The 12,553-nt window shown below is 58.5% G+C and overlaps 1 protein-coding gene across 2 annotated transcripts in view; it reads left to right on the forward strand.

Moving 5' to 3' along the window:
• Window positions 1-10,394, forward strand: part of PIK3R5 (phosphoinositide-3-kinase regulatory subunit 5) — a 42,624-nt gene extending 32,230 nt beyond the window's left edge. The window contains exons 8-19 of one of the 2 annotated variants that reach the window (XM_066200544.1): window positions 365-518; window positions 909-992; window positions 1,649-2,411; window positions 2,485-2,635; window positions 2,747-2,872; window positions 3,353-3,478; window positions 4,418-4,511; window positions 5,837-5,913; window positions 6,432-6,525; window positions 7,679-7,761; window positions 7,916-8,028; window positions 8,645-10,394. In XM_066200544.1, the coding sequence (XP_066056641.1) occupies window positions 365-518; window positions 909-992; window positions 1,649-2,411; window positions 2,485-2,635; window positions 2,747-2,872; window positions 3,353-3,478; window positions 4,418-4,511; window positions 5,837-5,913; window positions 6,432-6,525; window positions 7,679-7,761; window positions 7,916-8,028; window positions 8,645-8,786 (2,007 nt within the window). In that variant the 3' untranslated portion in view covers window positions 8,787-10,394. The remainder of the gene's footprint in view (window positions 1-364; window positions 519-908; window positions 993-1,648; window positions 2,412-2,484; window positions 2,636-2,746; window positions 2,873-3,352; window positions 3,479-4,417; window positions 4,512-5,836; window positions 5,914-6,431; window positions 6,526-7,678; window positions 7,762-7,915; window positions 8,029-8,644) is intronic. The other variant, XM_066200545.1, reaches the window with a different exon arrangement.
• Window positions 10,395-12,553: the final 2,159 nt, after the last annotated feature.

Genomic DNA, 12,553 nt, shown 5'->3' on the forward strand with positions numbered 1-12,553 from the left:
TCTCATTCTCAAAACAGCTCCATGTGGGAACTTGCAAATTCCTTGTTAGCTGCCCTGCAAAGAAATGACAGGCTGGATTTTTGCCCCTTCCCTACACTTTCCCATCCCAAAGTGGCGAGAGGAAGGGCTGATTTGAAAATCAGCAAAAGTGTTTGTTTGCCCAGAGAAACACTCAGGGGAGAGGCAAAAAAAAAAAAAAAAAATCATGAAGAAAAACCCCTGGAGTGTTTTTATTCAAAGTAATTTTTATTTTATTTGGAAAAGTTTGGGGGGGGACTCGAGGGGAGGGGAGAGAGTCACCCCGTTAGTGATGCTGCCCATGTGGAGGGAGCCCCTGACCGTGTCCCCTGGCTCTGCCCCGCAGTCCAAGCCCCTGGAGGAGCTCTCGGAGCTCTACGCCAGCGCTGCCGATGCTCAGGAGGCGGCGGCGGCCAGCAGCGACCCCGCGCTGGCCCGGGAGCGCCTCCAGGCCGTGCTGCGGGACATCGCCGGGGCCGCCTCCTTCCCCGCCATGGCAGGTGAGCATCGCCCGTCCCTCTCCTGCCCAGGGGTTCTGCCAGCTCGGCCCCTGCAGCAGCAGCAGCAGTTTTGCAGAGTCTCAGCCCAGTGCAATGATTGTGATAAAAAGGCGCCGGCCCAGGGTGTGTTTAATAACCACACCACGAGCCACGAGTGGGTTCAGTAAACAGCGCCCAAATGAGCTGTCCAGCCTTGGAACAGCCTAAGGGTGAGATGAAGGCGTTAAATCAGAGCCTGTGGTGGCTGTGACATCAGGTGTGAAGCGTCCCCGTGTCCCAGTGGCACCGCCTGCACCTGAGGACAGCAGGGGCTGGGTGGCACCTCCCAGGCTGGCAGGGGTGGCCCTGGGGGACCCTGCAAACCAGCTGCTGTGCCTCCTGTCCCCCCAGGCGAGGCCCAACCCCGCAAGCTGCAGCCCATCCCCCTGCCGCCTGCCCGCTGCTACACCTACAGCTGGGACCAGGACAACTTCGGTGAGTCGGGCCGTGGCCCAGCCCTCGGCAGCCTGGGACAAGTGGAAGGTTCCCCTTGTGCTGAGCTGGGGCAGCTTCCCCGCTCCTGGGGGGACCTTATCTGTTCTTGGGAAGGCTCCGTGTCCCTTCCCTGCCAGCCCCAGCAAGAGGGAGCAGAGCTCTGGCCCAGGCTGTGCAGTGCAAAGGAGACAGTGAGGCAGGATGGGCACTGTGGGGTTTGCTCAGCCAAAGGCTCGGCTTTGCCCCTGGGGCACTGTGGGATTTGGTTTGCTCAGCCAAAGGCTCAGCTTTGCCCCTGGGGCACTGTGGGGTTTGGTTTGCTCAGCCAAAGGCTCAGCTTTGCTCCTGCCCTCTGGTTAAACTCGGATCAGACGTGAGGATGTGGTGCAGGCTGGGTGGGAAGGAAGGAAAAGCCCAGCTGGAGTTTGACTTTTGAGAACGCAGCCAGAACCTCAAAGAGAAACACAGTTTTCTCTGCATTGCAATCGAGCCTTTTGGGGAAATCTAAAAACCCCGGGGAGGTTTCCAGCTCCTTGCTTGACAGCAGGATGGAGGAGAGCTTTAGCCATGACTGGCAGCGCTGTCTGGGGTCCCCACATTTGCCGTGGCTCTGCTGGAGCCCATGGCAGACACCTTCTCCCTCTGGTTGTTTCCAGACATCCTCAACGATGTCCTCAGCAAGGAGTGCAGCATTGTCGAGCCCCTGGCCTCAGAGAACGAGGAGGAGGATGATGAAGAGGAGGAGGAGGAGGAGGATGTGGAGACTGACGGCGGCTCCCCCGAGCAGGACTCGCTGCTGTCCCCTCTCTGCGCCATCTCCAGTGACTCTGTGTACTCCGAGCTGTCCGAGGAGGGCTCCAAGCCCTCGCGGGTGTCCCTCTTCACCTCCTCCAAGGAGTCCATCTCGGAGCTGACCGTGGTCTCCAGGAAATCCCTGAAGTCGTTCGTGTCCAGCCTGAAGGACTGCATGGACAGCGGCTACGCCGAGGACAGTGACGAGAGCTCTCTGGACACCGCGGGCCGGCCGGAGCTGCGGGCGGACCGGCCGCCCCCCAAGCACCGCCAGTCGCTGACCAACAGGCTCTACAAACTCCTCAAGAGCAAGAGCCAGCAGCTGGTGCTGCGCCGGGAGCTGCGGGACTGCTCGGGGCCGTGCTCGCTGTCTCTGCGGCGCGCCGAGAGCCTGTGCGCGTCCCCGGCGCAGCCGCGCGTCCCCGCGCGCTCCCGCCGCGCGCTCTCGCTGCCGCAGCACGGCCCGGGCCACCTGGGGCCGGCCCCGCTCGCCCCCCGGGCCCTGGGGCTCCCCCGCCGCCCCTTCCTCAGCTGCGACGAGGACGCCAAGGTGGGCACGCTGCGTGTGGTGGTGTTCGGCTCGGACCGCATCTCGGGCAAAGTGGCCCGCGCCTACCGCGACCTCAGGTGAGCCCGGCCACGGGTGGCTCGGTGCCAGCCCTGCCAGGAGCCTCTGCTGAGCCCCTCTGCCCCTCCCCAGGCTCAAGGAGAGCTCCTGCCCCTCGCTGACACGGTACTTCAGGCTGCTGTTTTTCTACGTGCCCGTGAAGAGGAGCTGCGCCGCTCCGTCCACCCCGCAGATGCACCATCACCCCTCGCCGGCCCTGGGGGACCCCCCAGCCCGGGCACAGGTGGGTGTCCCCTCCCCACGGGGTCAGTGGGGCTCTGCTCGGCCCGGGGGGGCTGTGTGGGGCGGGGCAGGCTGACGGGACCCTCGGGGTGACGGCGGCGTCTGGTTTCAGGACCCCTCTGTGGCCGGCATGGAGGGCAGCACCAACGACATCTCCCACTACATCGGCCTGCTGGACCCCTGGTACGAGCGCAACGTCCTGGGGCTGATGAAGCTGCCCATGGACGTCCTGTGCCAGGTGTGTGGGTGCCACGGGCAGGGCGGGGGCTGCCCCTTCCCCAGGGAGCTGGGGGAGATGTTTGGAGAACCTTCTGCTGTGCCACAGGGACACGGGATGCACTTGGGGCTCCTGGTGGTCAGTGGGAGGTTCCTGTCCCCAGTGGGGTGGGGTGGGCTGTCGCTGTTAGGGACACGAAAGAACCACACTCAGGTTGAGAGGTGAGCAGAGAAAGAGGAAGTTCATTATGATTTGGGGTTTAAATAGGGTTTGGGATTTGATCAAGGACTGGGAGATGAGAGGAACGCCTCCCTGACCCCAGTGGTCAAGCCAGCAGTCCATGGCAGACTGGAATGGAAACAATCTTCTTTGTAAGGGACTCCAGTAGAAAATATGTAAACACTATCAGAAGGCTGAAGAATCAGGGCCACAGCGGGCAGTTGTGGCTGGAGGTGCCACCCACCAGAAATGACCCATCTCTGCCCCGTTGTGCCGCCCCAGTGTGCCAAGCCCGAGGCTGAGCCCCAGGAGGACGCCCAGGAGCAGCTGCCCATCCTGGCAGACATGATCCTGTACTACTGTCGCTTCGCCACGCGCCCCGTGCTGCTGCAGCTCTACCACACCGAGGTGGGCAGGGGGAAACAGGGGTGGCCCTGCCTGTGGAGCACGGGGAGGTGGCACAGCCACCAGGGGCTGCCGGGGCACAGCTCGGTCCCCTTTGTCCCCTGGGTGGCCGTGGTGCCCTGGCTGGTGCTCGTGGCTCCGAGACTGAGAGCAGCTCGTGCCCAGACCGTGCAATCCCGCCCCAGCACAGCAGTTTTCCACCCCAGTACCTCTCCCCGTGGCACAAAGCAGTGCCTGGGAGCGCTGCCAGGTTTTCCACAGCGCTGGAATCTCTGCAGAGCTCTGCTTCCCAACCCCAGCCCCTCCATGAGGAGAGTTTTCCCCACCCCGCTGTGTGCCCGGGGCAGGTGTGCTGGGGAAGGTTCAGTCTGGGGCTGCAGCCCCTGCTTTGGGGCTGGGGACCAGCTGAGCAGAGCTGCATAGGAATTGTGCTCCCAAAGCAATTCCCAGACCCTGCTGTTGGGTCATTGTGGGTTGTTTTTTTTTTCCAGTATGAGTAGAGTTTTAAGTGAAAATGAGAGGTTTGGGTTATTTAGGGTTATTTATATTATTAAATATAAATATAATACTGTTATATTTACTAATATAAATATCGGTAAATACAATAATATTTATAAACAAATATATTTCATATTTATTTTATATTTAATATATAAGATATATTATTTAGTTATAATAATAACCCTAAAGAACCAAACATTTTGGTTATTTAATAATATTTTTGATATAATAATAATAAATATTTGATAATAATCCTAGTTAGTTAGGACTTTAGGCTTAGCAGTCAGAAGTCCAGCTAAAGGCAGGTGCCCTGCTGAGAGGTGCTTTGAGAACATGGAAGGGTTTTCCCAAAGTGCCCCATTCCCTAAGGGCTGGGAGGGGTGAAGCCTGGCCAGGCCGGGTCCCCTCACCCCCGCACGTCCCCTCGTGTCCCCCTGGCAGCTCACCTTCATCGGGGGGGAGAAGAGGACCGAGGTCTTCATCCACTCCCTGGAGCTGGGGCACTCGGCAGCCACCAGGGCCATCAAAGCCTCAGGTCTGTCACTGCTCCTGCTCCCACACCTGCCCTGGGGGGCTGAAACGGAAGGGAAGGGAAGGGAAGGGAAGGGAAGGGAAGGGAAGGGAAGGGAAGGGAAGGGAAGGGAAGGGAAGGGAAGGGAAGGGAAGGGAAGGGAAGGGAAGGGAAGGGAAGGGAAGGGAAGGGAAGGGAAGGGAAGGGAAGGGAAGGGAAGGGAAGGGAAGGGAAGGGAAGGGAAGGGAAGGGAAGGGAAGGGAAGGGAAGGGAAGGGAAGGGAAGGGAAGGCTGCAGGAGATGGCTGAGCCAGGATCCAGACAGCCCTTCACTGGTTTGGGACAGAAACATCCCAGTTCTGTATTCCCTCTGGAGTGAAACCATGGCAATGCCTGATTGTTTGTGCTGCTCCTAACTCTAGAATGGATTTACAATTAAACACTTCCAAGCCCGTTTCCTTCCTCTCATCAGCACCTGCCAAATGCAGCAGCTCCTAATCTTTCCTTTTTGCTGCTTTCTCTTTGTGCTTTGTCCAAAAGCGTCATTGATAAAATCCCTCCTTTCGTCTCCTTATTTTACTGGGCAAAGCCAGGTCTGTGTGTGTGCTTGGAGCCTTCTGCGTGTGATTTTTTGTGCTTTTACCTCCCGAATTTATAACATTGGTGGTATTAAGGGAGCAGGAGCAGCGGCAGGGACTTCTGGCTGCAGTTCCTGCCGGCACGGGAGGAGCAGCTCACACAGACACCTCATGGCCAGCCCCCAAAACTGCACCTGAGCACGTCCTTCTTGGCTTTAACCAGCGGCTTGGCTGTGAGCTCCACTTGTCCTTCGAAGCAGAGCCCAGAAAATACCCCCTATGAATACCCTGCTCCCCCAAAATCTTGGACAAAGAAACCACCAGTGCTGAATCTGACTTGTTCCCTTCGGCTTGTCTGGCACCACTGCACAGCTGCAAAAAAATTACTCAGGGGTGAAAAAACCCCCACAACAGTTAGGAAGTGTCAGGCGCAGTGTTTCAGGGGTGATTTAATGTGGGCAGAGATGTGCCTGAACAAACAGGAGCAGGGGGAGCCCTGTGCCCCTCATTGCTCTGTGTTTTCCCTGCAGCTCTGACCCCTCTGCACCGGCTCAGCCAGAGCCACTTTGAGTCCTGCAGGGCGGTTTTGTGTTGTCATTCCTCTCTGCTTTCTGCAGCTTTTGGCAGCTTTTAAGCCACCTTTTATCTTTTCTTTTTTTACTTTTTTTTTTTCCTTTTGCCCCAGAGCTGTGCTCAGCAAGGCCTTTCCCCCTTTCTGCAGGTCCTGGGATAAACCCCCCCCCGTGTGACATTTGTTCCTTGTTCCCTGCAGGTCCAGGCAGCAAAAGGCTGGGCATAGATGGAGACAGGGAAGCAATCCCACTGACACTACAGATTGCATACAGCAAGGTCTGTGCTGGCACTGCCGGGGCACCTCCAGGGTGGGGCCAGCTCTGGGACACTCATGGCAAGGACACCGAGGGGCTGGAGCGTGTCCAGGGCAGGGAACGGAGCTGGAAAAGGGAATGGAGCACGAGGAGGGGCTGAGGGAGCTGGGAAAGGGGCTCAGCCTGGAGAAAAGGAGGCTCAGGGGGGACCTTGTGGCTCTGCACAATTCCCTGACAGGAGGGGACAGCCGGGGGGTTGGGCTCTGCTCCCAGGGAACAGGGACAGGAGGAGAGGGAATGGCCTCAGGCTGCACCACAGGAAGTTTAGAATGGATATTCGAGACTATTTCTTCACTGAAAGGGTTTTCCAGCCCTGGCACAGCTGCCCACTGAGGCAGTGGTGGAGTCACCATCGCTGGGGATGCTTAAAAGGTGTGGGGTTGGTGTTTAAGGACTTGGCAGGGTTAGATTGAGGGTTGGACTTTTCCAAGCTGAACGGTCGTGTGCTTCTCTCCCCTGGGCTGTGGCTGGTGCCTGCAGACAGCTGCCAGTGGCAGGAGTCACTGGAATGACGTGGAGAAGGTCTGCACCTCCGTCAACCTCAGTAAGGCCTGCAGGAGGCACGAGGAGCTCGGTGGGTGCCCAGGGAAGGGTGGGAGGCACTGGGGGAGCGAGGGAACGGAGTGGATCTGGAGCAGATGGGGGAGCTGAGAATGCAGGAGACACCTGGGAGTGTCCTGGTGCTCCCTCAGCTGTGCTGCAGTCCTCACCACAGCAGGGACAAGGGACATGTCCTGTCCCACTGTCCCCAAACACCCGCTGGGGATGGGGCTGGGATGGCTCAGCCCCACTGGGGAGTGATGCTTTCCAGAAAAACGCTGATTTGGCTGGGAGGAGCAGCAGGTAAAACTCTTCAGATAAAGCAGGAGCCAGGGCCAGGTGCTTGTCCTGCACCCACAGCAGCCCTGCCTCACATGCAGCCCTGCCCAAGCTGCTGCTGCAGCTCAGACACAGCTCCCAGACACCTGCCTTGCCCTCAGAAGCCTTTTTTTTTTCTAATCAGGTTTCCAATTAATCAAGATTTGAGCCTTTGAACAGCTCCAAGGCTCGTGGTCCGTGTGTGTATTTGGTTTGCTCTTGTTTAAGAGCTGCTGGTTTGGCCATCAGTCACATCCTAGGAGACTGAGGGGCTTTGGGTGCTTTTTCCTCGTGTGCCTGGCAGGTGTTTGTCACCAGGATAATCAGGGGGATGGCTGCTACGACAGACAGGAGACATCCCTGCATGACCCGTGGAGCTCCCACTCTCCCTCCCCATCCATGGAGCTAATCCGGGGAGAAAAACATCAGGAATGGGATTCTCACCCCCTGTGAATGTTGAGGTGGATGTTGGTGCTCCAGTTCAGGGTTTGCATCAGGGGTGGCCTCAGCTCCTCCCCGTGAGTGAGGACTCGGATCCCCTTGGCTGCGCTGCTTTTCCCGTTCGGCGCTTCGGCCACAGGATGTCACTGTAATCCCAGGCACGAGCGGGCGCCTTCCAGGGGGCTCAGGACACTCGGGCTCTCCTCACGCCCCTGGGCGATGCTTTTGCTCCCATTTGCAGCCCAGGGTGCTCCAGCATTCTCTCCTGCTGTGTTTGGGAAGCCTCTGGAATTACAGAGGACGTTTAGCAGGATTCCCCCAGCGATGGGATCCTGCTGCAGCTCCAGCTCTGGGGTGCTCTGAGAGGTGCTGGGACCTCTTGTGTTCCCAGCAGAGCCCCAGGTCACGGCAGTTTCCTCCTGTTGCAGCCTCCAAGACAGAATGTCTCAACTTAACCGTGACCGAGGTGGTCAAGAGGCAGAACTCCAAATCCAAGAAAAGTTTCAATCAGGTAACTCCAGTCCTGGAGCTGTCACGTTTGGGGAGGTGAGGTAGGCCTGGCCCAGCTGGGAGGGGAGCAGGGCTGGAGAGAGCAGCTCCCCCCAGTCCTGCCCCTGGGGAATGTGCTGGGGCAGCAGCTCCCTCACTCCAGCCTTTCCTCTCAGCAGATCAGCGTGTCCCAGATCAAAGTGGACAAGGTCCAGATCATCGGGGTCCAGTCCTCCTTCGCCGTGTGCCTGGACCAGGACGAGCAGAAGATCCTGCAGAGCGTAACCAGGTGGAGTCTGCAGCCAGAGCTCCTGGGACGGGGCATCCTGACCTGTCCCTGAGCTGTGGGTGGGAGAGGGGCCGTGGGTTTGCAGCCCCATTCCCATTCCCTCTGGGTTTGCAGCCCCATTCCCATTCCCTCTGGGTTTGCAGCCCCATTCCCATTCCCTCTGGGTTTGCAGCCCCATTCCCATTCCCTCTGGGTTTGCAGCCCCATTCCCATTCCCTCTGGGTTTGCAGCCCCATTCCCATTCCCTCTGGGTTTGCAGCCCCATTCCCATTCCCTCTGGGTTTGCAACCCCATTCCCATTCCCTCTGGGTTTGCAGCCCCATTCCCATTCCCTCTGGGTTTGCAGCCCCATTCCCATTCCCTCTGGGTTTGCAGCCCCATTCCCATTCCCGCTGGGTTTGCAGCCCCATTCCCATTCCCTCTGGGTTTGCAGCCCCATTCCCATTCCCTCTGGGTTTGCAGCCCCATTCCCATTCCCGCTGGGTTTGCAGCCTCATTCCCTCTGGGTTTGCAGCCCCATTTCCATTCCCGCTGGGTTTGCAGCCCCATTCCTGCAGCCCCTGAGTGTTGTCAGCCCACAGCTCACCCAGAGCTTGTCCCCTTGTGTCCCCTGCAGGTGTGAGATCTCCGTGTGCTACAAGCCCCGGGACAGTGACCCGCTGGCCCCCCGAGGGTCCCCAGCGCCTGCCCAGGACCCCTCCGAGCTCCACTCCCTGCTGTGTTTGCCCATTGCCACCTTCAGCGGGGCGCTGCCCTAGGGGAGCCGTGTCCCTCCAGACCAGGCTCCGTCCCACGCCCGTCCAGCCTCAGGAGGAGGAAAAGGACACCCGGCCCTGCCTGGCCGAGAGCTCCTGCAGCTGCAGGGTCGCTGTGGTGTCAGTGGTGGCTGAGCTGCTCCGGCTCCAGGCTTGGCCCCTCCTCAGGAAATGGGATCGTTGTGCTCGGGTGTCTCTGGGGCTCCAAGCGAGGGGAGGAAGGATTCCTGGATATCTCCCTGTGGATCTGCAGATGCCAACACCTGGGTGGAAGGGCAGGGCAAGGACAGGGATGTTCCCTGCTGGAAAATGGTGCCAGGGGGATATTATTTGGGAAAAGCAATGTCCTTGGCTCAGTGGTGCCAGGTGTCTGTGGGAATTACAGATCCCATTGTGCTGGTGAAATACCCACCCCTGTCCTGGTGGTGTTTCACCTGTGACAGGTGCAGGATGCTCAGGGCAGTGTTTTGGGATGGGGACAGGTTTCCCAAGGTTTCCCTCCCCTTCTGGAGGTCCTGCAGCAGGGGCTGGCTGTGTCCCAGGGAACTGAGTGCAATAGGCCATCCATGTATTTCCTGTGCATCCAGGAGAGGAATTCCCATTCCTGCAGGACTCCAGCACTGAGCCGTACTCCCTGGTCTCACATCCTGCTCCCAGCACCGTGTGCCAGAGCCAGCCCAGGGCTGGACCCTCAGTGGGTGCTGGAAACCCCTCAGGGGCTGTGCTGGACTCCCAGCAGGGAGGAAAGTTCTGGGGAAAGCTCCAGGATTGCCTCAGGCCCAGCTGCAGAGTCACACTTGGAGAAGGACCCAGCACCAAACCCACCTGGTGACACCTGCAAGTGACAGCAGGGTTTGAGCTCCTCCCCCCACAAACATTCCGACCTCTTCCCCCTCTCTGCAGGGCTGTGGGTCCAGAAAGGTGCAATATTTGAGGATATTTAGGGGTCATCTGACCCCACGAGCAAAGCAATAGGACTGGAAAAGCCTCAGGCTGTTTCTGGGATGTTTTTGGGGATTGTGTCTGTGCTGGCAGCACGGGAGCTCACTGCCTGCAGCAGGCTCAAAGGAACTTGATCCCAAGGTTCTGTGTGCCCTGGATGTGTCTGGAAGGGACCCTGGCCCTGCTGGGGGCTGCAGGGCGCAGTCACAGTGGGGCCAGTCCAGGGCGTCCCTTGGTCCTCCAGCAAACAGGACCTGGTGACTCTCAGCACTGTCCCCAAGGGCTGCTGGCACGCTGGTGATTTTTTACATTCAGGGCTTTTAAACTGCACCTTATCCTGTCAAACTCTCTGGGATCTTGGTATCCGTGGCTGAACCCGTGCCAGGACATCAATCCCTCTGGGTTCAGTTGGCCCTACAGCAATCCTGGGGAAGAGAATTTCCCTCCCATAGAGAAAACCAAGCACAAACTCCAGGGACTCATAATCCTGGCCAAGGTTTTGACCTCTGATGCTTTCTGGAAATGAAAGAATTCCAGGGTTCTCTGGGGTCGTCTTTGTACATTTGTGTAGCCTCAGCAGATCTGTGTAAAGTCTGTGCTGACCTGTAAAATACTGTGCAGAGAACTTTTAAAGTAATTGTAAAATATTAAAAGTTGGTTTATTTCCAGTACAGGAGTCAAGGAGTTTGGTCAAGGAATTCCTGGGTGGGTGGGAGGAGGCTCCGAATCTCCCCAGGATGACCTGGGAGCACGAAAAGGCCCAGAGAGTGATTGGGACAAGACAATTCCAGCGCCCACCACAGGGCTGGGATTTTTTTTTCAGGTGCTCCAAAGTCTCCTGCTCACAGGTGGGTAACCTGGGCTTAACCAGCAGGTAGAACCTGCACAGTCTTTATCAAATGAGTTATATTTTCCACCCTCACAGGACACCCTGAGATGCTGCCCAGCAGCAAAAATTGATATGATAAATTATTATCATACTTTTATCTCCTTAGCGTGATTTTTTCAAGAAAAAAAAAAAAAAAGATGAGAAGGGTTGGAGATGACTCAGTTTAAAGAAATGAAAAAGGCAGCTTCAGCGCCACCAAACTCAGCTCGGCTTTCCAGATCTCCTCATCTTCTATATTTGCTGGAGCAGGACCAAAAATAGCTCTGGGCTGAAGGCCAGGGCAGAAAATAGAACCGCAGCATCAAACGTGTTTGCTTTGTGACCTGTTCCTTCCCAACTGTAAGGAAATCACCCGCGGCTGGCTCTGGCCGTGTGCCAGGGGCAGCTTTCCCTGCAGGACGGGCGCGGGGCTGGGACAGCTCCGCTGGCTTTGGCCAAACCCCGCTGCTCCCCTGGGAGCCCGACAGCCTCGTTGTTAAAGCAGCCCCGGAACGACGGGAAATAAAACTGGGGAAAGCGGAGTGTCCCTGAGGAGCAGGAGGGGCTGGCCCGGCTCCCCCCGCCGGGAGGGTGCGGGGCAGGGGCCGAAATTGGAACCGGGAGGAGGAGGAGAAACAGCCCCAGCCCTGCTGGGCACTGCCACTGCCACCCGGGCACTGCCACCGACCCCCGGGCACTGCCACCGACACCCCGGCACCACCAGCGACAGCCCCGGGGGCGCTGGTGGCAACTGAGTGGCTGCCACGGACACCGAGGGGCGGGAGTGTGAGCCCCAGGGGGGCCCAGCCCCGTGTGGGTGTCACAGTGGTGTCACCTCGGCCAGGAGCTGCCACTCCCAGCACGGGTTCAGGTGGCAGCGGGATCTGGGGAGCAGAGGCAGCTGTGGCTGCTGCCATGGCAGGACAGCCCCGTCCTGGGCCCCAAGGGCCTCTCCGGGCAGGACACCCCCTCGGGAATTAGTGCTTCAGGTGAGCTTTTTGTGTTTCATTGAATCCCACACTGGGCTGGGTTGGGAGGGACCTCAGAGCCCACCCAGTGCCCCCCCTGCCATGGCAGGGACACCTCCCACTGTCCCAGGGGCTCCAACCCCAATGTCCAGCCTGGCCTTGGGCACTGCCAGGGATCCAGGGGCACCACAGCTGCTCTGGGCACCTGTGCCAGGGCCTGCCCACCCTGCCAGGGGACAATTCCTACCCCAGATCCCATCCAGCCCTGCCCTCTGGCACTGGGAGCCATTCCCTGTGTCCTGTCCCTCCATCCCTTGTCCCCAGGCCCTCTCCAGCTCTCCTGGAGCCCCTTTAGGCCCTGCCCGGGGCTCTGAGCTCTCTCTGGATCTTCTCCTCTCCAGGTTAGCACCCCCAAGTCACCCAGCCTGGCTCCAGCCCTTGGAGTATCAGGAGATCACTTCAGGAGACAGAATTTTTCCATGTGAGGGAGATTCCAACTGCTTCAAAACCTCTCTGCACCCCACCCATGCACAGGCAGGGCTCCAAAATACCTGTAAATCCCAGAGCACGGCGTTTGCAGGGACAAAGAGCTGCTTTGTCCCCGGCCTGCCGCACAAGAGGTTCTTTCTCTGCTCCACTTTGGTTCTTCCCTTTTTTCCCCCCCAGTTTTCTGACTGAAGGCTTTGTGTGAGCAGGGTCATACCTGGCTCTTCCTCTCTCCGTGGCCGGGAGCTGATGTTATCTGGGGGGACCTGGCAGTTCCCTGGGCTGCTCTGAGGGTTTCTGTCAGCTGTGCGTTGGTGTTTAATGACATCAGGAGATACGGGGAACCAACCTCTTCCTCCCCCTTCCATGGGCTGCCGCGGGGAAATGTCACCCCACAGCAGGTCAGTGGTGCTCTGAGAGATGGAAAAGGCAGCAGGGCTGGGCTGAGGCTGAAGGCTCCCAGCAGGGCCCTGCAGCGAGATGGATTTTTTGGGTTGGGATCCCGA

Source organism: Chamaea fasciata, unplaced genomic scaffold, assembly GCF_029207755.1.
Source record: "Chamaea fasciata isolate MVZ Bird 193981 ecotype frontalis unplaced genomic scaffold, bChaFas1.0.hap1 SCAF_19, whole genome shotgun sequence".
Taxonomy (NCBI): domain Eukaryota; kingdom Metazoa; phylum Chordata; class Aves; order Passeriformes; family Sylviidae; genus Chamaea; species Chamaea fasciata.